Here is a 26,182-nt window from a genome sequence, read left to right on the forward strand (position 1 = left end):
ATTAACATAAATAATTTAAAGATGGCAGAGAAAACAGGTCACATGTCACGCAGCCACTCCAGACCAAAACTTCCACAAGGTAAACAATCTAATAACATTTCATTGTTGATTCTTGTTAAGTTATGCATAATAGTGTTGTATGTTTGAAACGGCATGCACATTTGACAAAATTTTGTAAAAATAAAGATTTACCAAGCTGCTAAAGTTGATGTCCCCATATGTGGACATTGGGACTAAGCTTCGTTGAAACTTGCAAAAAAAATGAAAATTTGTAGTTGCATTGAGCTTCGTGGCAGGCTCACACACTCGAGCGCGCGCACACACACACACACTCAACGGGGCGGGGCTTCACTCACGATCGCGCATGCACACATACACACACTTGCTCACTCGCACACACACACACACGCGCGCACTCTCTCTCTCTCTCTCTCTCGCTCGCTCACTCACTCGCTATCGCTTACACACACATCACTCACTCGCGATCGCGCGCACACACACACACATACGCTCTCTCTTGCTCGATATCCACCGTGGTGGAGCTCTGAAAATCAAAAAATCCCCTGAAAAAGATGGGCTGATTTTTAGAATTGCGCATCCAATGGTGCACCTCTCCTGGGCACGAATAAAGCCCATGGAGGGTTCAGGGGCAACAGTTACACAGTCTTTCACACCGGTTAAGTGTGATCCACTGTTCCCACAGATAAAAAGAACATTTCTAGTTTGGAGAAGCAGAAATTTTGGAGCATTGCAAAAAAGAAATCAAATTTTCAATTTGTTTTGGATATGTTTTTTTATGTGGATATTATATATTATTATGGATATTATATTTCATTATTATATTTATTTTGTTTTTCCATATCAATTTTCAGAAGTTATGCATGCAAGAGTAACAATGAAAAATGTTCAGGCACAATGCTCATGCAGTAAAAAAAAATAGATTTGCACTTTTTTACACAATGGTGTATTGATTGTTTTCTGTGCATACAGACAATTTTTTGTTTTTTCAAAAAGTGCTTCATGTTCAAATATAATATCTGGTTATATTTCTTGCTCCCTCCTAACCCCAAAAAGCTAAGAAATCTAAAAGCACACCAAACCAAAACTCAGGTCTCAAGTAGTTAAGATAGACCCACTGTCCTTGCATGAGGACATCATTTTATGCAAAAACTACTTCCTGTACAAAAACAAATTTTAGTTATTATACTTATTAGGTCCTACTTGTCCCAAATAGCAAGAAAAATTATAAAATGCACACCAGGCAAACTCTCGGGTCTCAGGAGGTTAACAAACAGGCGCGCTTCATGATTTCCGTGAAGTGAAGCGCGAGAACTGAAACAGCCGCATTCGAATTTGTTCGTTTTAAATTGGACATTTAAAGCTTTAAATGTCCAATTTAAAACGAACAAATTCGAATCAAAAGCAATATCTCCTGACTATGTAATTATGTAGCTTAGCTAATTATGTATTTCTAAAGGTGCATACGGGGATGGAGATTTGTTTTTAGGAGAAACTGATTTAGAAAACAATAGTTTATTAATAAACAATTAATCCCTCGTTATTTTATATTATTTTTTCAGACACATTTTATCAGACACATTTATTATATCTTATAAATCATCTATAAATCCCCTTTCTGTAGGCTGTGGTTACGGCTCTTCTCATTCAGCACTGCGGGGGAAATATAATTTCCAGGTTCTAATTTGGCCTCAGAAAAACCAGTAAAATCTTTTTTTTTCCATATTCATTTGTCAAATATTTTAAATGTTTAAAGGGGCAAAAAAAAAAAAATCAAACAAATATCTGAAAATTCGTCGATATATGGTCTATATATTTTTGCGCAGCATTGTCCTACAGTTCAAATGAACATTTTGGTGTTAAACTCTGCGTTTTACAAAATACAACAACCGTTCATTTTTCGTTTTGCAATTAGGCCTACGGATTAAATAAGGGGAAACGAATAAACACAACAGTACACTGACCGTTTGGACATATAGCCTACGAGGCAGAGTTCTTTTTTAAAATTCATAAAAGATAGGAGGAATAGCCTACTAGACAAAACCTCAAAGAAATGCCACAATCAAGACCGCGGAGCAGAAATGAGGGAGAAACACACAGAAACTCTGCGATTGGATGACACACCACGTCTCCTTCCATAAATTAAAAAAAAATTTTTTTAACTTAATTATTCTGGCAACCACAGCTGCCAGTTTTTTCTATAAAAATGAGAAAACATTTTTATAGTGTATCAGTTAGATCTCATCTAACTAACATCCATATATCTCATTTTGCTATACTTAGTGTTCATATCCACTACCATTCATTTGAGTCAGTGCAATTTTAGTTTGTTGTTGTTTATAGAAAGAAATTAATCATTTTATTAAGCAAGGGTGCATTACATTTATCAAACATGACATTAAAGACATTTATAATGTAACAAAAGATTTCTATTTCAAATAAATGTTCTTTTTTTGGCATTCATTTTTTTAGCATTCTACTCAAAGAATGCTAAAAATAAAAATATATATTACGGTTTACATAACAACATAAGCAGGAAATAGTTCGCTGGTGTCCAGGCCTTGGCCAAGCTATCTGTTTGCTGGTTTTAGAGGGGTTTTGGGTATTTGTAAGGTTTGGAGACCAGCTGGCCAAGCAGATAAACACCAGATAACACCAGCTTGGCCATGCTGGGAGACTAACTAAACCAGCTAAGACCAGCAAATCCCTGGCCACAAGTATGAGCAATGACAACAGTAATGCTTGTCTTGTTAAAGACGCTAACATCTGGATTTCTGTAAGACAGTACAACAGCTTTATCCTACAAGGTCACGTCTCCAGCGAGAGGTACACACGATTTGGAGGTGCGGTTTTGGGTGGGCCGGTTGTTTTTCTTTTCTGTCAGAAAGGCTTTCAGAAGCTCAGGAATAGGGGTATGAACAAAATCACCTGTCATGAGTCTGAGGGGTCATGGGGCACAAGAAACAAAAGGACTCATCTTTCAAAGCCCCCCGGCTTTGTCTGACAGATATCCAAACATAGAGAACAATGACGCTTTCAAAACATTTCACTTCCATCCTTCATCGCCATCTAAGAGCTACAGACACATATAAAGATGGTGTTGTTCCATTTCATAGAAATTAGTATTGTTAATTCATTTGTAGATCCCAAAACCCAAATGTCATACAAATTTCAAAACATTTCCAACAGATGTTACTGAATTGTAGACAGCTCATCTTCAGTATGAATGAAGCTTTGTTCGGCTTCTGGAACGCTCTAGGTGGTAGAGAGATGATAATAAAGGCCGGTTTGTGTAAATGACAGTGTATTGGGTGGATTCCAGACAAGGAATCATTCCTGAGGAAAACAGGTCAACAGGAATTTCAGGATTGAAACGAGAAATGACGCCATGTCATTCAACAAGTACTTACATCCTCAGTCATCAATACACAAAAGAATGATTACACGTTGCACATAAACTATGTGCCCAAAAGTTGACACTTGGGTCATAACTTAAAAATAAAATTAAAAAATCAAGTGGTATTTATTTTAACCCTGGAGAACCCACGGGGTCAAATGTGGCCATTGTTAATTGCTGCTACCCAAAATGAACAAACAAAACAAAAATTGTCAAATTTAACTTCTGGTCCCTGCATAGAGACACCTAGAGGATGAAAATTTAACTCACAAGTGTCAAGGCCCGTGCACACCAGGACGAATATCAGCGCGCGTTATTCGTCAGCGTTTTTCAACATGTTTTTTGTGTTCACACCCAAGCGATTTTCGCTGACGATGAGCCGAGAGAACATGGAAATTCATTAGGTGGCGCCAATTTGCTCTGCAATACCACTCCATAACAGTTTTCTTTTATCAAGCTGTTTGTAGTCTCAGTCGCGTTTGTCATTTAGTTCTTTATGTTCTAGCACCAACGAGAACAGCAGCTCTACATTCATCTTGCCTTGCATCTTCCTCGTCTTATTTCTTCCTGGCTGTGTAGACGGCGACGCTACTTGGCGTAGATCTTCTTCACCATTGCATATGTATGCTCGGCAAGGCTGTTTTGTGTTTGAGCGCCCCCAAGTTGTGTTTTACTGTAGCTTTAAACACGTGAGCAAAAGCGCCAATCTCATTGGTCGGATCGTTCTTGACGCAGCGCGTCAAACTAAAAAAACAAACCGAGGCGTTTTTTTAAAAAAAAAAAATGTCGCTTTTACGTGTGACGTTTTACACGTGGGTGTGCACACTCACATTGGTGCCCTTTGTTTAGTCACGAGGCGTTAAACGTCGGCGAATAACACGCGCGAAATTTGTCGTTCAGAGTGGTAGTAACAAGATGGCTGACCACATGCAGTTTTGTTGAGCTGGAAACTTATCCAAACAAAATAAGTCTTCTCAGCAAACCAGCGGTTGGCAAAATTGCGTATTTTTTTTGTTAATCTATTTAGCATTAGCTTGCAGAATGCATAGAAGTGCATTTTAGATTCTTTTTGGATAAATGATCAACTCTGAGCTAGTTCAAAAAACGATGGCCCAAAAATGACCCTTTGGGTGTGTGGGTTAAACAAATCAAAATGACCCTTTGGTTCTTTTAGTGACTTTGATGGAGAATGGTGACAGTCCTGTATTTGGCTAAAGCCTTGATAATATATGTTTCTAAGTTACCTCAGTAGTACAGGGCCAGAGACTAATAAAGTAGTATATCTTTACAGGGAGTATGGCTGCTCCCTTTTCAGGACAGGGAAAGCAGCAGAGAAAGATCACGGTAAGACAAGTATTGGAGCAACTTGAAGCTGGTGACTTTGGCCTTGAATTGGACAGCGATTCTGATTAATTGTTTCAACCACATGGAAGTGATGGTGGTGAGTCTCAGTGACTCATCCAATGACTTGTCCAGTGATGAAGATGTGCCGTTTGCCGAGACTGATAGCCCACAGATGGAGCCAAATCATGCCGCAAAAACTTACAGTTGGCGAAATATAATGTGAGCACTTTTAAAACAAAACTCTTCACAATGAGAAGTTTGTTGGTTTTAAAATATACAACAGATATACATAAGCAATAAGGTGCGAGAGGATGTGCTGTATCGTGAATAAGTAACGGCTGAAGGGCGTTGTTAGGCATGACACGAAGTGGAGTTATTCACGATACAGCACTTGCCTCAAGTACCTTATTGCTTTTATAAAACGGTTGCCACACAATATTAAAGTAAAAAACAATGTATTAGTGCAACTTTCTTGAAGTAAAATCACTAAAAGCCTTCCTTCCGCTGGAAAAAGTAGTCCATGAGCGTGAACAGCAACAACTTTCCAATGTGTAAAATGCATGAAATCTCAAATAAAAACAACACAGAACCGCAGTGTTGCGTAGTGTTGCGCAGCGATCAATAGAACCATTGGGTGAAGCGGTCATAGCCGTGTTTTATCGTGATTAAAGCACAGCTCTTGACCAATCAGAATCAAGAATTCGAACTAACCGTTTTATAATCCAATACGACGGACACATCTAGCCAGGATCACACAAACACCATCGGATTCAAAAGTGCGTCCGCATGCATTTTTGAAATCATATCCTTAACAAATGGCCTCGGGACCATGTCCTGTATTTACATAAAAAGTATTTGTACGGAAAAAAAAATATGAATCTCCTAACTCCACGCCAAAAAGAGCAGATCATAGCAAACCGTACAAATGAGATCACATGAAACTGGGAAAATCAAAATAGTAAAACATTATTGTGAGACTGTTCTTGCCGGATTTGTTTCCAGATGCCACTGGATTCATATGTTTTATCTAAGGCAACAACAACAGGACTACCAATAAAAAAAGGAAAGAAAAAAAAAACATAAAAATACTAAACTACTGTAATATCTCATTCACGGATATACAACACAAAACCTTTACAGAGAAGCACCATCAAGAAGTATTTTTTTGGCAAGTGTTTCCTGAATTCACCTTCTCTCCCTGAAGACTTTGACTAAATTGCATTACCATGGTAACACAAAAAAAATGACTAATTACCATGACCAAGATGTTCGTAATTAGAAAAGCCAGAAAAACATCTCTTATATCATGGAACAGCACAGCAAATCAAGTTATTAAACTAAATCTAACATGTTTAAACTCCACAAGTTTGCATGAAACTACAAGACATTGAAAAATGAAGCCCTGGATGCCCATAAAAGCGAGTTACTCACCTACAATGCTATCTTTAGAAGTGCAAGACTCGTCTGAGACAGCGAGACAGTTGAGGCCACCTGATGTGGTACGTGAGAGTCCGTGTGAAACGTTAGGAGGGGCCCGGAGACAATCTGAAGTGGCGCCGCCATTCCGTCGCCATGGAGACTGATGCTCTTTCAAAGCCACTGGCCAATGGCGAGGCACTGCGATTGTGTTGGGACAGAAGTCACATGACCAGTGTTTGAGCAGCACACAAAACATGAGTGGGGTGGGCAGGAGTTGTCGGGGCATTTGGGGGAGGAATGGACGCTTGGAAGAGTCACAAAAGAAATCAAACGGCGAGCGATCCCACCATGGTGAGGCACCAACTTCATGCTTGTTTAGGGGCCATTCCTTCAGCCAAGCAAAACCAGTGACCTTTAACAATCACAGAGAATCTGTCAAAACACATTCTTTTTCCACTAAATGCAATAGCTGTTAAACCAAACTTTGATAAAGAGGTTAAAAAACGCACTTGAAGTATAACAACGCTCCCTCAAACTATAAAACAATTTATGTTCAATTGAGTTTTGAATGAGTTCATGGTGTGATATGAGGTTCATCATGTTCATAAGTGCCCTACAAACACTGCAGTGTCTCTGATGTAATCATAGAGCAATATTACGGTCCATAAAACTCCAGTCAACAATAGTTCATCTCTGGGGTAAATAATAAATTGTCAGTTTGCAAAAAGGGATACATTTTTTCTTTAATTGATCTTACTGTGACAGGAATGCAAATAACGCAGACACAAAATGTGCAACCTTGAAGAGTTCAAGCAGAACGGGACACGCAGAATCAGACTGGTAATACTGACTTATACCAAGATTTACATTAAGAGGGCAAAGCTCAACCACAATCCAGCCTGTTCATAGTTTACCAAAAATATTAAAATACTAAATATTCAGTGATTATTTACTCACATCACATCTTTATCTCACATCATTCTAAACCCGTATTACCTTATTTCTTACATTGAAAACAAAGGAAATATTATGAAAAATGTTCACACTGCTCAATTTCAAGATTTGAAAGTAGACGATGGCCATACAAAAAACAAAAAAACAAAACTTTTGTAGCCCTCAGTAGCCCTTTTACTTAATAAAAAAAAAGGTTTCCTTCATCTCAGTGGAATAAGATTTTATGACTTTTCATACATTATCTATCTATACACACACACACACACACACACACACACACACACACACACACACAAACTGGGCTTGTTTCGGTTGTTCTGAGGGTGTGTAAAAAAAATGTTTACACTTCTGGTCTTCTGGGGGTCAATATGACCCCACATTAAAATGAATGGGAAATGTGAAAAAAACTAAATATATTTTCTTCATGAGTCAAAAAAAAATATAATAAAAAAAAAATCCGGCATAAATCTGAAAATTTTAACACAGAAATGACCGAATTTCGAATGGACTCGAAGACCATTTGAAGGTTAAACCGTATGTCAACAATTTCTATGCATGTCACACAAAGCCATTACACATTTTTAAAAATATTTTTCAAATTAAAAAGGTATTTCCACAAATATGAATTACTATTTCATAAATATAATTTGGTTTTTAAGGGTTTTACCATATGACAGTTTAGTTTTACCATTGACAGTTTAAGTACTGTATTGTAAAAGGAAGCATTACCGATTTTTTTTTGCACCCACCCAGAGAATCCCAATTTCAAATAGTTGTATCTCAGCCAAATTAAAAAATGGACACATAAGACTGCTTTTGTTGTCCAGGGTCACATCAAATTATTTAGCGATGCTCATTCATTTTTTCTTCTGAACTGCCCTGTTTCGAATTCGATAAATTAGAATGTGTAACATAATGAAAACATAAATGCAGTAAATAAAGATTTGTGTTTCAGGAACTTTAAGTGGTAATTCCCAACATATTTCTCTCATGAGAACGTAAAGTGGAGGCATAACTCATGAGGAATAGCTAAGCCTACGTGTGTGAGATGTGAAGAAGTATGCGCTATCTCCAGATGGTACATAAGCTCTTTTTGTTCTCGATCCATCTAGCAGCTGGACAGATGAGTCACTGTGAACTGAAGAGGTTTTGCAGGAGGAGAGACAGACACTTTTTGATTCCCATGTCCGCCAAAAACTTGCCCACTCCATCCAGAAAGAACATGGTAAATCACGTTTGGGGAGGAGGGCGTGCAAGGAATGCTATTGCAACAGATATATTATGACTGCAGAAATAATACAAATTACATAATGTGCAATCAATAAAATTGTCGTCACATTAGCAAAATTGCAACAACATTTTGTGGGTGAAAAATGTCAATTTTTCATTGCCAATAGTTTAGAAACGTAGTTGTGCTGGGCTGTATGCCAGTTTCAATTTCACACACAATGTGCGTTTTAAATACCGCCATATAGAAAATACCATGTGAGCCTTATGATTTCTGCAATGCAGAAAACATGGATCGAATCCAGTCACAAATGGAACTTGAGAAATGTCAGGGATTTTGCCCCTTTTTTAGATGAATAAATCAAAATTAGGGTTGTACAAAACAGAAAACTGATACAAAACCCCTTTCAATTGTCAAATGGTTATTTTGATAATTTGATAATTTGTGAAAACAGCAATTGGTCATGATATTAAAGAAGCCAATATATATATATATATATATATATATATATATATATATATATATATATATATATATATATTTTTTTTTTCCTGTAAAACTTTAAATACACATTTATCTGAAACCAGGGGTCGTGTATTTTGGGCTTATTTTTTCAGACCAGATCGCTTCCGAAAACTAAAATGACAAATGGGACACCCTACGGTGTTGTAACCTTAAAGTCCCACTGAAGTGTCTTGGAACAGCTTTGTTTGATGCCTTTACGTAATTTCCACTAAAACAGGAAGTTAAGGTGAGACATATTGAATGGCTCCTCCCCCTTTTCAAATAGCCAATAACGTTTAGTTTCCCCTCACAGACTGCGAGTCGCACTCGACTGCATCATGGAAGCGAATCCCAGTGCTGATGATACGTTTGATTCAATAGTAAAGGTGTGAATAAATTCTAGACATTTCATTATTAACCAACGTACAGTTGGAAAACATAATAAAGTTGTCAGTCCTAGTAGCCTATAGGTAATGAACCCCGCCTCCTCATGTTATTCAACAGCATGTGAGACCAACTAAATTAAATTAAATTACACTTCAAATATCGTATATTCGTTTTTCCAAAAATGATTTATGTTTTTACTGTAGTTTTTATCACGCTGATGAAATTTCAAGTGTTTGTTTTTAAAATAAGTTTGTTTTTAGTTGCGGTGGTGGTGACGTCATGATTGACAGCTGTGATTGACAGGTTCAGTGAGCGAAGTAGACTTTTTTTTCAGGATCTTCAGAGGACTGAGGAGATTGGAGCTAAATTTAATATCTAAATTCTATAATTAATAAAAAAAAAAGTGCAGGAGCGTGTGCTTGCGATTGATTCTGTGAAAGTGAGGGCGGGGCCTTGATTTCGCAACTTTACTTCCTGTTCACGACTGCGCATGTCTGGACCCGAGATCGCTTCTGTGCAGACTCAAGTTCCAAGGTATCAGCACCATATCGGGATACTGGCGGCCTCACTTCTGACCAATGGAAGAGAGTGAAGGGGCGTCGTCCATCTTTTTTTTACAGTCTATGCTCCTGACGTGTCAGTGGTCGCTTTGGCCAGGTGGTTTATAGCGTGGTTTATATCAGGGTGCGTTATTCGTCAGCGTTTTTTAACACGTTTTTTGTGTTCACACCCTAGCGATTTTTACTGACGATGAGCCGAGTGAACATGCAAATTCATTCCCTGACATTAGATGGCGCCCATCTAGCATGCAATACCACTCCATATCAGTTTTCTTTTATCAAGATGTTTGTAGTCCCTGACGCGTTTGTCATGTAGTTGTTTATATTCTAGCACCAACGAGAACAGCAGCTCTACATTTATCTAGCCTTGCATCTTCCTCGTCTTATTTCTTCCTGGCAGTGTAGACGGCAACGCTACTCGCCGCATGTCTTCTTCGCCGTTACATATATGTGCTCGGCAAGACCGTTTTGTGTTTGAGCGCCCCCAAGCTGTGTTTTACTGTAACTTTAAAAGCTCCAAACACGTGAGCAAAAGCGCCAATCTCATTGGTCGGATAGTTTTTGACGCGGCGCATCAAATTCAAAAAACGAACCTGAGGCGTTTTTAAAAAAAATGACGCCTTTACGTGTGCCGTTTTACGCGTCGGTGTGCACACTCACATTGGCGCCCTTTGTTTAGTCACAAGCCGTTAAACGTTGGCGAATATCGCGTGCGAAATTCGTCCCGGTGTGAACAGGCCATTCTAGAGAGCATTTAATTGGACAGAAAATGTAATGAGAAGCTGAAGTCCGTGGTGCAAATTATGCAAATTTTATCATTCTTTTGGAACAAACCATCTTATTCAAAACCTTAATGCAAACATAAAAGCTACAAATGCACATGATGTGTGGCATTTGGGACAGGGCCTCTCTTCACTACGATATGGTAGGTGAAAAACAGTATGTGACAAAAAGAAGTGTGTCTGTCTGAATTAACAGTACTCATAAAAGAGTACGCAAAATCCAAAGGACACTTTACCATCCCATGAGGCCACAGGAGAGGATTAATGAATGGCAGTGAAGCAACGCCGATCCAAGTGCGCTGAACTGTGCAGAATCTCATATGATCCGTTGTTTTCAGAAGAAACACAAACACAAACCGTTTACTTGTCTTCAATATGTACACGTAGCCTACTGTTCGCGCTCACCTTATCACCTTATTCACATCTCACCAGCGCACTTGGATCGGCGTTCGTAGATCGACTGGTAGAGACTATTTTTCCAAGATGGCTTCTTCCTGAATTTGCGAAATTTACTGTGTGTATAAAACATCTGCTTAATGCTTATTAAACTGTATGGACACTGACAAAGTTCTCAATGCTTCGGTTTGAATGTAGGGACCTTTGTTATGCTGTCGTGTTAGTGTGGGGCTATTTTGAGCCTTTTTAGTGGTAATAACAAGCGATTTTTATTTGTCATTACTCTATGCCCTATATACTAGCATTATACTAGCGTTATAGGCTAAACTGTTTTTAGAGATAAAACTATTTACATTCGGCAATCATGAAAACAAATCTCAGATAACGGTTGACTAGGTAACAATGTGTAATTAGACTAAAGGTTCATTTTGCGCCGGAGTTGTCCTTTAACTACACACATTCATACTATATACACAACAGTACTCAAGAGAGTATGCGGTTTTGGACGCAGCCACACACCAAAGGACGTGTGACACTCATGTTTTCAGCGTCTGCCTCACTACATGAGGACAAGAACGTGTGAAGTTCATCCGAGAGCTGATCTGAGAGTTACTCACCAGCATTTCACTTGATAAAACTATTGCATATACACACAGAAATGTAAAGGTTTTCACGACAACCCATCAAAATAAATGTTCGGTTTAACTTAAAAAAAAAACAAAAAAAAAAAACATTACTATTGCACTGTAGAGTGTACTTCTTCAAATAATAATAAACACACAGAAACTCAAAATTCTTCATTACAACCCGCCAGAATAAATGCTTGGTCTAACGTCAAGAAATTATGAAACAAATATGTTCAAAATAGGCTACTTATTGCAGTATTTCTGCAGTATATAATACTGTACCCAGTGAGTTTCCTTTATACACAGTCACAGACTACACGATGACCCACTACTTGTAATATACAACACATTTCAACAGAATGCTATATCCCACAATGCAGTGCGTTCAAACTAATCGGCCATTTTTAGCCTGACAACAAAACCCACAAGTAATAGACCCTTCGCAAAGACCTGCCTCCTTAGTTACTGTTGCTATGTCCGACAAGCCATATCCCTCTCACGCAGTGAGAAAAAACTAACAACACGGAGCAAAGAGGGCAGTAAGAATTCACCAACAAAACAGAGCAGGTTACTTTTGATATGAAACAAGTCTCAGCTTTCAAATTTTTTAAGAAATTCAAACAATACTCTTTTGTGGCGTGACAGATCACTGTAATGCCTCAGTTCAAGGCAAGTGGCGCGTGAACTGATCATCACTACCTACAAGTTATAGCACATAATAATAAACATGAATGAACATTGTTTCAACCGCGAAAAGATGTCAATACACATTATTTTTCAAGTTCACAAATATTAATCTACTAACTCTCCTGTCTGGTTTGTTTGTTGTTGCTGATTCAGCATTATGATCGGTCAGACAAATTGTCGATCAAACTCACAGTGAATTATAATTATAATAACCATGATTTTGTACATCTCTGGCTTTAGCTTATAATTTGATCAGACTGTCAAAACTTTACATTTTTTGAACACCAAATTTTACTTTCTAAATTGAAAACTCAAGGTAGATCATTTGGAACCACCTTGAGCAATATAATATCGCCGTTATTTTGAACTCTCTACTGACATCTACTGATGTGGATGAAGCGTCATGTAAAACGATTATAATTATAATAAGCATTGTCAAAATTCCATATTTTATTGAATTTTTCACCCATCATATAATTTATTCTGCAACCATATGGATCTAATAAAAGGGGTAATTACAGAGATAAGATTAGTAGTTTCAGTCTGGTTGTGTGCCTTCAAAATGACGACAGGAGAGACTTCATCTTGTGTGTGTACATCATATCATCATATAATTGCTTCATGACTCACCTGTCACAGATATAAGTAATGACTGCACAACTGACATGACTCAAAGCATCACATCCCGACAAGACACTGCTTCCATTACCACAAATAAGCCCCATGACAGTGATGGGTTTTCTGCACATAAAGCAGGCATTCAATTCAGTTATAATAATATACCTCTCTTGCTTACCTCAGCACTGGTTACATTTACACTTAGTCTGCTGTATTTTCCAATGTTAACGGATTAAGTGGATGGATGATGAGCAGAGCATGGTTAACACTGGTCCAGAGAAATCCGTGTAACGTTAATTCAATTTCCTAAACAATAAATTAATATCAAATGTCACTGCATTAGATACATAGATACAAACAAATACTGCATCTTTTCTCAGAACTGACCGAGCCTCCTTTTTTCTTTCTTTTTACAGTATTTCTTACCCAGCAGGTGTCACGTTGAATTTAGTGGATGTGTGAAGTGGATATGTTTCCTAGCATGTGGAATTCATCATTTTAACAATATGGACATGTGACGTATGAGTGGTATGACAACCAGAAGCGTCAGGAGAGTTTTACTGGAGGAGGTTTGTTTTGTAAAGACATTGCTTCCAACGAAACAAACTTCATGTTACCAAATTAAGAATGTGCATATACATATACTTACCACTGACGCAATGCATTTTCCCGCACTTTTTCGTCCAATACTGCTGAAGGACACTGTGTGTGTGTGTGTGTGTGTGTACACTTATAAAGCGACACGACGCCACACAAATTCACAACAACTCTCCAGTCCCAGTCTCACCAGTCTGTGCTGTGAGTGAACGCAACGCACGCTTGATGGAATCGTGACGTCAACGCTAGTCGACCAATCAAAAAAGTTTGTGCGTGCGTCGCGTCGATAACTCTTTAATTACAAAGGATTGCTTTTAGGTATGCAGTTTCTTTCAGAATATAATTTACCTGTAACTCCCAAAGAGTTTACCACAGTTATGGATGCTATTGCTTCTGGCATACTCATACCTTTCAAAAATAAAACTCTCTCTTTGGGTTTAGGTTTACCTTCGCCTAAACCTGTCAACACACATATCACTGGGCAAAAAAAGGAAAAAATTATAAAGTAAGAGTTATACTCCTCGAGAACATTGTCTCTGCCCCTCCACAGTCTCATATTGGAATGCGCTTTTTGATTATTGAAACAGTTATTGAACAAATGACAAATGATTATTGATTATGGAAACAAATATATGGTCCATATAACAAAGGTTTTCCTCACAAACAAAGTAAACTAGTATATTTTAAATTAATTCATAATATTTACCCTGTCAAAAAAAAAAAAAAAAAATTCCTATCAAAAAAACATTAAACCTCCTCTTCATTTGCAGTTATTTGCAGGTTGTGTAATATGCTACTCTGCAACTTTGGAAAGATATTGTTCATCTCTCTGCTGAAACCTTTAGATTTTATATTCATAAATGCAAGTTTTTAAATTGTAAACCTATTTTTTGGTATTACACAAGATAAAACATTACTAGATTACAATTTCATATTATCTTAACACAAAAGCACTCAGAACATGACAATTCACACTAAGTAGGCTACTGAAGAATAACAGAAGCATAAAGAAAAAAACACTTCACCAACACCATAGCGCAAAACAAAAAGCACAAACTAGACAGTAAAATAAAACGAGAAAGAAAAAAAGAAAGAGGCCATTTTAAAATACGAGAATGAAAAAAGAGGCCATTTTTTAAATTAAAAAAAAGAAAAAAACATTAATACTTATTGTTGTGTTCTAATTATGTTGTTCCACATTATGTTGTCGCATAATGTCAACAAAAAAGCCACTGATTGTTTCCCCACCCTACAATTGTTTATTTAGTCGAAATAGTTGTAAATACAACAAAATGTATTGTAATATTTGTTGTTTATTGTAGGTGTATATTCACTGAAATGTAACTGCCACATTTTATCATAGATCCATATATATATATATATATATATATATATATATATATATATATATATGCACTTTGTCACACTATGCTGGACTCAAAATGAGATGAGCAGAGAAACTTAAAAAAAGACCAATTAATTTCATTCTCCATTTGCCTTTATTAACAATCAGCTTTTGATATTTAGCTCTAACCCTCCAACACATTTCTTACTGTATTTTAGCCATTTTATGTTTATTTGATTTAGTTATTTTATCATTACGTTATATATCTGGATGTACACTGAAAAACCATGTTTAAAAAAATATTAGAAAACCTAAATACTGTCCAAAATGCTTAAAAAACTTAGACCATGTGGAAATTATTGACAGGCTAATTATATCTTAGAACAACACTTATCTGACATATCATCGCTGCATGGGAAATATTTCAGAAACATATGGAATAACAGTCTTGCACCTGCGTCTACTCTGAGTCTGCACACACTGTACCTGCAAGACCAGACATGTTAGGAATCTGACAGATGTGGATGCTGCGCTGCTAGAGATCCACAACAGGAAAACATGATTGAAAGTCCTCTGACATTAACATCAACAATGGGACACTTACAGTGTTATTTCGCTGTATTAGTGTTCACATAATATCGGGGGACGAATATGGACCAAGACACTCTCCTGTCAATTTAACATGGAATACATCTAAAATAAAGCAGAGAAAAACAAGCATTTATCATAATGGAAATGGCGCCCCCTAATGATTCAGCAATGTATGTGACAACTTCTACAGATATTACAGTGGTTCTGAAACCCTGTAAACCTGTGGTGAAAAGATGACCTAATCTGACCCACAATCCATCAGTGTGTGTTTCCTCGAGCGGGCAGGAGGTTTGGTTCTGGAAGCCTCTGCAGGGCAGCGTTGGCTGTTTGTGGACGTCTGGGTGTCAGTTTTGTAAACGTGTTAGGGAGTGTTATTGGTTTGTGCTGGATGTCCGAGTATTGATGATTCCTAGTATCCTCTGACCTAAATTGGGAGAATATATTGTAGTCAGAAATGCCTTTGTTAAAGTAATAGTCCACACAAATATGATTGACGGGAATATACCGTTGCGCTCTGAGAGGGGAGACCGCAGGACTAGCAGAGGGCCTATGAGGTTTGTGGAGTACTTGAGGAGACACAGTCTGAGATGATACAGTCATAATACTCTGGGGACACAGGTTTCTGAGATCAGGCCCAGGAGTCTCCTCTGAGGGTCTGGCTTTACTGATGTCAGCAGAATGAGGTCTGAGTCTCCTGATGCGGATCTGTGTTATCCTCCGGCCAGCAGGGGGAGTTGCTGCAGAGAGTGGCGGTGAGGGAGACATGGAACAGCCTGATGAAGACGTTAGCCTCAACATCTCGAGACATTCTGTGAGAAAGAGGCACATGATTAAAAAAAATAGACGTGAAGAAACACATGAGGATCATTGAAAGAGTAGTTCACTTTTGAAAAAACTTTTGCGGATAATTTACTCAACCCCATATCATCCAAGATGTCCATGTCATTCTTTCTTCAGTCGAAAAGAAATTAAGGTTTTTGATGAAAACATCCAGGATTTTTCTCCATATAATGGAATTCAATGGGAACCAAACGGTTCAAGGTCCAAAAGACAGTTTCAGTGCAAACTGCAAACTGTTCAAAGGGCTTTAAACGATTCCAGAAGATGAATAATGGTCTTATCAAGCGAAACGATTGCTCATTAAAAAAAAAAAAAAGTTTAAGTTTAAGCTTAAATGGTCGCCTTGCTCTGTTCTGTGACGCTCCTGTTTCGAACTCGTTCATCAAAATAAACAAATCTTTTTCAGAGTCATTTGGTTCATTCAAAGAACGAAACGAACAAATTGACTCGGAAAAAGATTTGTTCATTTTGATGAAAGAGTTCGAACAGGAGAGTCACGAACGTGCATCACAGAACAGAGCAAGGCGAGCATTTGTGCTTATAAAACTTAAACTTTGTTTTTAACAAAAAAATAAAAATGAGAGATCGTTTCACTTGATAAGACCCTTATTCATCGTCTGGAATTGTTTAAAGCCCTTTGAACAGTTTGGACTGAAACTGTCTTTTGGACCTTGAACTGCTGGAATGTTTTCATCAAAAACCTTAATTTCTTTTCGACTGAAGAAAGAAAGACGTGGACATCTTGGATGACATGGGGGTGAGTAAATTATCAGCAAAAGTTTTTTTTAAAAAGTAAACTACTCCTTTAATATGTGAGAGGAATAATGTTACTTACCTGGTGAGGGAGATTGAACGGATGAATCAGGAGAGCTTGTGTCTCTGCAGACAGTTCTGTCTTTAGTGATGTCATCACTGCTGAAACTATGATTGTGGCTACCTTCATCATCATAGTCATCATCACTGTGGTGGATTCTCATTACCTGCGGCTGCCGGTCCTCAAAAGCCAACAGATGTCTGTCGAAAGTCAATGCAGTGTACATTCTATCACAGTCTATCATTCTACATGTGTTTGTGTGTGTGTGTGTGTGTTGGAGTTTCAGTACTTGTTGTGCTCAATCCTCCAGCTTCTGAGCTCAGCAAAAACACCACTACGGTCCTCACTGCTCGACTCTTCATAGCTATATGTGTGTTCAGGAACGTAACTGCTGAGCTGTGGTGTTCTGAGCTGAGCAGATGGAAAAAAAAACTGTTTTCACGATGTCTTTAATACCCAATTGTATTGCTGTTGAAGCTTCATGTACAGTATATGGATCAGTATGAACAGATTCACCTTTGTTTTCTGTCTTCGTACTCGAACAACCTGTAGTGGATTCCCACAGAAAACGCTGCCAGAACCTGTGGAAACGTCACCTTTCACACATCACTTTCTAACATGTACCAGAAACCAGTAAATATGTCATATATTATACACATATAATAAATATGAATATTGTAATATTATTTATCTATTATGTAGCGGCTGGACAGATCAGACACACAATTATTTGTTATATTTAATAAATAATCCACTTGAGTTGTAAGACTCCCCCTCAAGACCAAAGGTCCAATCAGAAGTTCATGCACAGATGCAAATCATGAAGTCACATGCAGCATCGCAGACCATTGAACAAACACAAAACACACTTCTATCCATTCATTCATAGACAAATCTTTCTATTAATGAACATGCAAATCCTCAGGACATTATGTGTATTATTAATGTTTTATATATTGTCTTTTTTGAATTGTATTCTGCTGCATGCATTATGATATAACTACTGGATAATGTAACCCTCATGGTATCATGCTTCATATCAAAATAATCCTTGTTTAACTCTCTACCCACTGGTTAGATCACCTCCTCATAATGTGCATTGTATTGTTATATTAATCAGAGTATAAAGGGAATTTCATGCAAATGAGATTCTTCCAAACAAAGAAACTATTACCGCTTGAAATTACACCCTCTTCATTGGGCCTCAAAGTGGTAAGTACACCACTTAAGTTTGTTATTCTTAATTAAAGAACCTGATTGCAAATTCATAAGGAAGAAAAATAATGCCAAATGTGTTTGAAAAAAGCTTGTTGAATTTCACTAATTGAAAAAAAAATGCATTGCATTATCCATGTTTGGATTTTTATATCCATTTTTATGGAGTGAAATTCAACCTGGTTGTATATATATATATATATATATATATATATATATACACTAACAGCAGATGGAGATTATATTGAATTTGTGGAAGCGAATTTATACAAGAGAAAATTGCCTGTCGAATATTATAGGTTGTATTAAAAAAAAACAAAAAAAAAACATTGAAATAAATATTTAGGAAGGGAAATCTGAAAGGTTAATATTTATTATTGAATTATATTTTATATAATTTTAATAATGAAAATGTGTTTGAAATCTTTTGATTCGAAATATTCATAGCTTATGCAAAGTTCACACTACAGGATTTTAAGCCCGATTTATGCTCGATTTGCAAATCGTTGAGCTCGCCGACAGGTCAGGGTGTTATCAAGTGCAAATTGCGGGGGATTAGCGGATGATGAACGCTTGCCAATCTGTTAGTATGAAAGAACCAACAACGCTATACGGCTGCTCACCGCTTAGGAGTATTACCGCCACCTACCGTATAAGATGATGATCCATATATAAGGCGCTCCGGATTGTAAGGCGCACAGCACTGTCGTATTTGAGAAGATTAAAGGCTTTTAAGTGCACCTTATAGTGCGGAAAATACGGTAATCGAAACTCGTATGTACAGCGCGCGTCTTCCTCTGCTTGTAAACAGAAAGTTTTGCGCTTCCAGCTATATCAGCACGTCATCATATACGGTAGGTGGCGGTAATACTCCTAAGCGGTGAGCAGCCGGTAACAAGAAGTAGTCGAAGAAGAACGTCCTCGTCTCAGTTCTTGCGCATGCGTTCTGGAAATCTCTTCAATTCTCGTCTCAAAGCCCATAAGGAAGTAATGGAATAGTCGAATTGTCACAGTGTCTGGATGTGTTCCCTTGTTTGTCCACTAGATGTCCTCCTTCCCCACTGTGTCATTCACTTCTGGAACTACATTTCCCACGATCCTTGTTTTATCATTGCACTCAGCTGTTCCTCATCACTGATCATTGCACTCTGCCAATTCACCATTATCATTGTCATTCCCTGTGTGTATATATACCCTGTCTGTTTCAGTGTGTGCCATGGAGTCCTTTCAATTATCACGCCACTTCTGAGGTCCTGTTTTCTTTGAGTCTTGTTTTTGGTTTCCTGTATATGTTGGATTGCCTTTGGATTTTGACCCTTGCTTGGACTGGTTTACGGATTTTGGATTACCCTTTAAATAAACAACTGCTCTTGGATTTAATCCCTGTTTCCTGTGTGTGGATCGTGACACGAATAAAGTCGTTATTTATGGGTTTTTTTTCCGCACAAAAAGTGTTCTCGTCGCTTGATAAACTTATAATTGAGCCGCTGTAGGCACATGGAATATTTAAACATTTTCTTTAATGACTTTATGGGCCATCAAGTGCTAGTCCCGTAGGAAGTCTTTGGAGGAGTGATCCAGCTCTCAGATTCAATCAAAAATATCTTTATTTGTGTTCCGAAGATGAACGAAGGTCTTACGGGGTTGGTACAGCATGGGGGTGAGTAATTAATGACTTAATTTTCATTTTTGGGTCAACTAACCCTTTAAGGAACAATATTTGCCCCCTAAATTCATTTCCCTGTTTTTCTTTCATTTCATTCATTTACTTTCATTTTTCATTTTGCCCATATATGCATGAGTGTATGTCTTTGTTTAGACTTTTATAAAGTATTTTTTTTAACTTTATAAAAAAATGTTCAATAGTGCAATGATGGTAAAAAAAGTGATACTTTTAAATATTAAACTAAAACTGCCAGTAGGTGTCTTGATGAGCGAGTCTTCGGGCCCTATTTTTATGATCTAAGCGCATGGTCTAAACTCTAAAGCGCATGGCGCAAGCACATTTAGGGTCGTGTCAGAATCCACTTTTGCTAGTTTAATGCTGGGAAAAACGGCCGCCGCACCTGTTGCATGGTGTAGCAAAGTTCAGGGAAGAAGGAGGCAGGAACCGGATAATAATCAAAAATAAAACTTTATTTAAACAAAATAAACAAACAAATTACCTGCCAGCAGCCCCTCACGGACGACTGCTGGCTTACCAAATAAAATATAAAATACAAATAAAAGCAGGCCTGTTCCTCTCTCGATCATCCACTCCGTCGCTCCCCCTTTATGGCTCCGCTCCTTCGTGAGAGATGCGAGACCGGTGTGCTTCACAGGTGCTGCTCATTAGCAATCACACCACCAGCCTCGCGACTTTCTCTCACGTCCCTCGGCCGTCCTGCTCACCACATACCCCCATCACCCCTCACAGGCCGGGGGGTACACCCGAGACTGTGCCTACTCCCCCCCCGGCGGCGGCGATCCCTGGGGGGTATGGATCGACGAGCCGAGGGAAACGGAGACGGAAGCACGAGGAGCGACGGACACGAGAGAGGGGAGAGAGGAAAAAAAAATAAAAAATTTGGTCCGGCTCCCACAACGCGCTGCCATTAATTGTCCCTCACCAGCTGGGCGATCTCCTCCGCGGTGCCCGGCGGCGACGCTGGATGGCCCTCGGTGGACGCCTCGACGCTCCCCCGCCCCCGGTGGACGGCGACGGCTCCTCGGGTGCCTTGGGCAGACGGCAGGAGTCCCCCGCTCCCTGCTCCTCCCCTTCACTGGTGGATGGCAGCAGGCTCCGGCCCATGGCAAGCGGCGGTGACTCCTCCTCTCCCTCCCGGAAGGCAGCCGCCCCTCCATTCCCAGGCGGTCGGCGGCGAGCTCGGGCGTCTCACCGGCAACTCATCCCAGCGCCCGGCCTCGAGCGTCCATGGCCGCGAGTCCCCCGCTCCCTGGTCCTCCCCTTATGCGGCGGATGGCAGCAGGCTCCGGCCCACGGCGAGCGGCGGCGACTCGCGCACCATGCTCGATGGCACCGCGGATTCCCCACAGCGGCGAGGACCCTCGGACAGCGCGTTCCTCCCTCTTCCCGGGTTTTGGCACCAGTGTAACAAAGTTCAGGGAAGAAGGAGGCAGGAACCGGATAATAATCAAAAATAAAACTTTATTTAAACAAAATAAACAAACAAATTACCTGCCAGAAGCCCCTCACGGACGACTGCTGGCTACCGAAAATGAAATATTAAATACCGGCCAGCAGCCCCTCACGGACGACTGCTGGCTTACCAAATAAAATATAAAATACAAATAAAAGCAGGCCTGTTCCTCTCTCGATCATTCACTCCGTCGCTCCCCCTTTATGGCTCCGCTCCTTCGTGAGAGATGCGAGACCGGTGTGCTTCACAGGTGCTGCTCATTAGCAATCACACCACCGGCCTCACGACTTTCTCTCACGTCCCTCGGCCGTCCTGCTCACCACACATGGTCTAAAAGGGTTTGCCCTATTCTCTAAATGAGTAATCGGCGTGTTTTGGGCGTAACATGCAATAAACCAATCACAGTCTCAACTTTCATTCCCTTTAAAAGCCAGTGGCGCTTGCTATTTACATGGTGGAATTTACTAGCCTGACTTCGTCATACTCATATTCAAGAAAGAATATGAGTCTAAAACTGCTCTATTAGGCTTTGATTATGAGGCGTGTCGTAACCGAACCTGGAAAAAAAAAACCTCTGCACTCAATTGGATAGTCGGTAGACCTACCAACCAATCAGAGCAACGCACAAGTCAACTCCTTTGCATAGAGCAGTTTTCAAATACAGAACGTAGCCTACTTTATTTATTTTAGAAGTTAAATAACGAGTGTTACTTCTTTTACTTACTTCTCCATGAGTGCCACCAAAGGAGAAACCACAACGACCACAGGCTTTTCATTACGTCCCATCTTCTTAACGACCGTCAGAGCCAGCTGATAAGTTACACTTTTTCCAAATCATGTAGGAAGGACGCCAAAAATATCTTTCCGATCGACAAATGCCTTGATTGCAGTTCTCTGTTTGTCTATTAAAATGAATGCGCTGTCGATTTATTTTTACGAAAGACGCGACAGCGGAATCTATACATATCAATTCTCCAGCTGCAGTCATCTTTGACAAGCGCACTTTGATTAAGTGAGGATTACGTTACTGAAGACCACCTGTCAATCATCGTATAAAGCCCGCCCTGGCAATTTGATTGGCCCGATGATTTCTGAATCATAATTATTCCTCAATGGATCGAGTCCAGACCGAACTTCCCGTCCAAAAAATGTTGTGGGTGGAGTTCGGGCTGGCATCCAGGCTAGGAATTTACAAGCGGAAAGACTAAACCCTTCTCCAAAGAGGAAACAGATTTCCTCGTGCGCGAGGTTAAAGGACAAGTTCGCAAGTTCGGTATTTTACAATTAAAGCTCTGTTTTAAGATCGTTTCTGATGAAATAGAATGGTTAAGATTGCTTTTTAGACAGACGCTGCTGTCCCGAGAATTTTCAGTTTCTGTGATTGCACCCGCCCACCTTCACAATGGTTGCTTAGCTTACAAAGATGTGAAACTCACCGAGTGGTCTGGGGTGTTCACTGATATGCTCACACAGAAATCGCTGCAAAAGATGCTTTCCCACAGGTTTTATCGTAGTTTTTGTCCAACTCCATTGACTTGTATTGTATGTTCTGTGATGTACGGTATTACTCCGCTGCCGGAAACGGAAATGGGGTTATTTGTATTCTTTCTGTAGTCTTATGCAGTCGCGGTATCGTAGGCTACACTATACAAGTGGTTTGCTTGCAATTGGCAAAGGTGCATTATCGCCACCAACTGGGCTGGAGTGCCTATTGGTCAAGCTCTCAACGGAAGAATGTACGGTTGTGAGGCATTCGGAAAAATAGGTCTACAGTTTTACAACGAATGGTAAAACACCTGTTGGAAAGCGTCTTTGGCAGCAAACTGAGCTGCTTTGAGACACTGAAAACATTGGATCATGAACTGCTTGTGTGTAAACGAACACATTGCTGAAACACGCGACGTATAAATAAATGCATAGACTTTGTGATTAATAATCACACTAAGCCATATCGCTATTTTGATTTTACTTCAATGAATCGTACAGATGTGTGTCAAAATAATGCAGGAGTTTTACCTTTAGTTAGATCACTGGCTTCCTGGTTCAAAATGGCAATGTCTAAGCCAGGTGACCCTGGTCTCGACCAGCTGCAGGAAGTAAAAGGTCTGGCACTGCCTGGCCTGGAGGAACTTCTCAGATCGACAGGCTGGGCTGAAGCAGGTCTGACGCCGCACACACTGACACATCTCTCTTCTAATGGAGCGAAACATTCTTAAGCATATCAAGTGATGCTGAAACAGTCTTCAGACAGTCTTGGTAGCAACTACTTGTCGTTACCTCTATCTGTATTTGTGTTCTCCAGGCTGTCATTAACTGAACCATCTTTGATCGATTCTTTGAGATGAGTCCAATCCTGCTGTGAAGTTCTACAGCATTGAGGTTTGTCCTCTTCAGCAGGAACGTCATCAAGGAAGCTAAGCTGAGGGATCATCTCACGGACCGCAGACCTGTAGTTGTAGTCTAATACCTGTTCATCAAACACACAAACCAAATGTGATGAATCTATCTGGAATACAAGTGTATTTTGTGTTGTTCTAGCCTAAACACTGTAGCAACCCACCCAGAATACCCTAGGAACTTCAAAACAACATGCTAACAGCTATATATGGTGGCAACTTATTTCTTATTATTATACATTTTGAAAACAGTTGTGGTGCTTAAAGGAGAACTCCGGCGAACAATGAACCCTTGGTCTAATAAAACATCGGTACCTAGTCGATCGTTCTCTGAGATTTGTTTTCATGATAATCGAATGTAAAGAGTTTTATCTCTAAAAACTGTTTAGCGTATAATGCTAGTAATGGGGGCACTGACTAAGTAAAAAGAAATCGCTAGTTTATACCACTAACAAGGCTCAAAATAGCCCCTTGCTAACACTGTAACATAATTAGGGTCCATACATGCAAAACGAAGCATTGAGAACTTTGTAAGAGTACAGACCGTTTAATAAGAAGATACGTTATAAAGACAGTTCACTTCATGTATACACAGCAGGAGCCATCTTAAAAAAGTCTCGATAAGTCGATCCCCGAACGCCGTTCATACAGTTCAGAAGTTCGCTGAACTTCATACAGTTCAGCCAAAGAGTATAGAAGAACAAGAGGCGAAACTCTGATGCTTTTTTGGTAACAGCCACTAGATGGCGCTTCGGTAGCGCGGCAGCCATATCGGGGTGAAAATTCCAACTGGAGTTACTGGACAACAGCACAGATAACAGTTTTTTGAGGTAGTTTTTTCTTGCATTAGTGAGTATTTCCATTGTATGCAACTTTACACTTTTACTACTATTATTAGTTACCAACTCCACTAGGCCTACAATATATTTTGGACGTTTTAATCCCCTGGATCATGCTACAAACATGATGATCATTGATGCGCTGTGTCCGTTATCCTATAATAACTTTATGAATTGATATTTTAACTTTATGAATTGATATCATTTTATTCTTCACCTATCACACTTAATGTGGAGAGTAATATAGCCTAATGAATCAAATCCTCAAACTTCCCTGTCTCAAGTTATGTGGGGGTAAAAGCCCGGTTAAAGGTATAGCGGAGGATTTTCTTTTTCCGGGTGGGTAGTTTATACTATTGGTCCACCTAAGTGTCAATCATTCTGGTGATATGTTTACGTAAGGCCGTCGTACGTGCTCATCCCTATGAAGTTTTCACTTTAAGGTGTATTATGTCGGAGTTACGGTTTCAGCCATTCCTTTGAAAATGGCTGAGGGTCGAAAGAGAAAAAATGTTTACGAAATGTATGATAAGAAGAGAAAGGCCGCAGAATATAGAAACAAGACCAGAGTGATTTTGGGTGAATATCACATGCTGGCGTGCGCTAAAAGCACAGGTTGGGCTTCTCACTGATGCCGCAGTCGCGAATATTCTACCAGACAGGTAAAGTTTGTCATGCTATTTGGAGAAATCCATTTAAAATCACTAGTAAAAGTTAATGCAAGCTACAATGCTAGCCCTGGCACGAGTCATGCACCGCATAGACACGGTAAACATCTCAATTTGTCTAAAGTAGCCTTTTGACCAAAATGGTAAATGGTATCACGCTGAAATATTCTAAAATCTTGTGTGTTCATATTCTAAAACCTTGTGTGTTTATTATTACACAAATGCAACAAGCTACTTCTCCATATGCAACTATGTATAAAAATAACGTATTAACAATGAGAGATATTAGGTTAAGGACCAACGTAATAGCACTGCTTATATGTAGCTATGTAACGTAATTGCGATTTGCAAAATAGTTTCCTCAGAACGTATTTCGTGTGATACAGGGTTGCACATATCATGTCTTGAGTCCTCGGTCACTCAATCGATCAGTATAATAAGTAAATAAAACACGGAAGGGCATTTGACATGTTGTCTTTTATATGAATATTTTTGAGTTAATTTAGAATTTGCAACATAATTGTGCAAGGCGTAATAGACGTTCCCTCTCGGGAGCAAGAGTGTTGTGTTTGTGCATGTGCATTTTTTTTTAAAATTGGAGAGGGCGGGTCTTCTCTAAAATTCGGAAAGATCCTCCGCTATACCTTTAAGTAGCAACTTCTTTTTTTTACTGCTATGTGAGTTAAATAATCACCTAGCCTAATTATTTCAACCTAAAAATGATCTCTGCACTGGACTAAATATATGACTGCCGAGTCGCTTTCACCCCGAAATGGCGGAAGCGTAGGGCTGCTGCTGGGCGCTGGTGTTGCAATGG

General features: G+C 39.2%; 2 protein-coding genes across 4 annotated transcripts in view; both read right to left on the bottom strand.

The window, feature by feature from the left end:
• rassf7a (Ras association domain family member 7a) overlaps positions 1 to 13,709 on the bottom strand; it is a 59,077-nt gene extending 45,368 nt beyond the window's left edge. Inside the window, exons 1-3 of one of the 2 annotated variants that reach the window (XM_089127603.1) lie at positions 13,570 to 13,709; positions 13,099 to 13,226; positions 6,191 to 6,590 (exon numbers count right to left, since the gene is read on the bottom strand). The gene's annotated coding sequence lies outside the window, so the exon portion shown is untranslated. The remainder of the gene's footprint in view (positions 1 to 6,190; positions 6,591 to 13,098; positions 13,227 to 13,569) is intronic. The other variant, XM_039663179.2, reaches the window with a different exon arrangement.
• A 1,288-nt stretch (positions 13,710 to 14,997) lies between these two features.
• The window catches only part of lrrc56 (leucine rich repeat containing 56), a 29,700-nt gene continuing 18,515 nt past the window's right edge, over positions 14,998 to 26,182 (bottom strand). For both annotated transcript variants that reach the window (XM_039663158.2, XM_039663159.2), the window contains 7 exons: positions 23,740 to 23,929; positions 23,479 to 23,655; positions 17,624 to 17,688; positions 17,397 to 17,518; positions 17,129 to 17,307; positions 15,959 to 16,262; positions 14,998 to 15,877 (listed from right to left, as the gene is read on the bottom strand). In XM_039663158.2, coding sequence (XP_039519092.2) covers positions 15,712 to 15,877; positions 15,959 to 16,262; positions 17,129 to 17,307; positions 17,397 to 17,518; positions 17,624 to 17,688; positions 23,479 to 23,655; positions 23,740 to 23,929 — 1,203 coding nt within the window. In that variant the 3' untranslated portion in view covers positions 14,998 to 15,711. The remainder of the gene's footprint in view (positions 15,878 to 15,958; positions 16,263 to 17,128; positions 17,308 to 17,396; positions 17,519 to 17,623; positions 17,689 to 23,478; positions 23,656 to 23,739; positions 23,930 to 26,182) is intronic.

This window comes from Pimephales promelas, chromosome 25, assembly GCF_988280905.1.
Source record: "Pimephales promelas chromosome 25, fPimPro1.hap1.1, whole genome shotgun sequence".
NCBI classification, from domain to species: domain Eukaryota; kingdom Metazoa; phylum Chordata; class Actinopteri; order Cypriniformes; family Leuciscidae; genus Pimephales; species Pimephales promelas.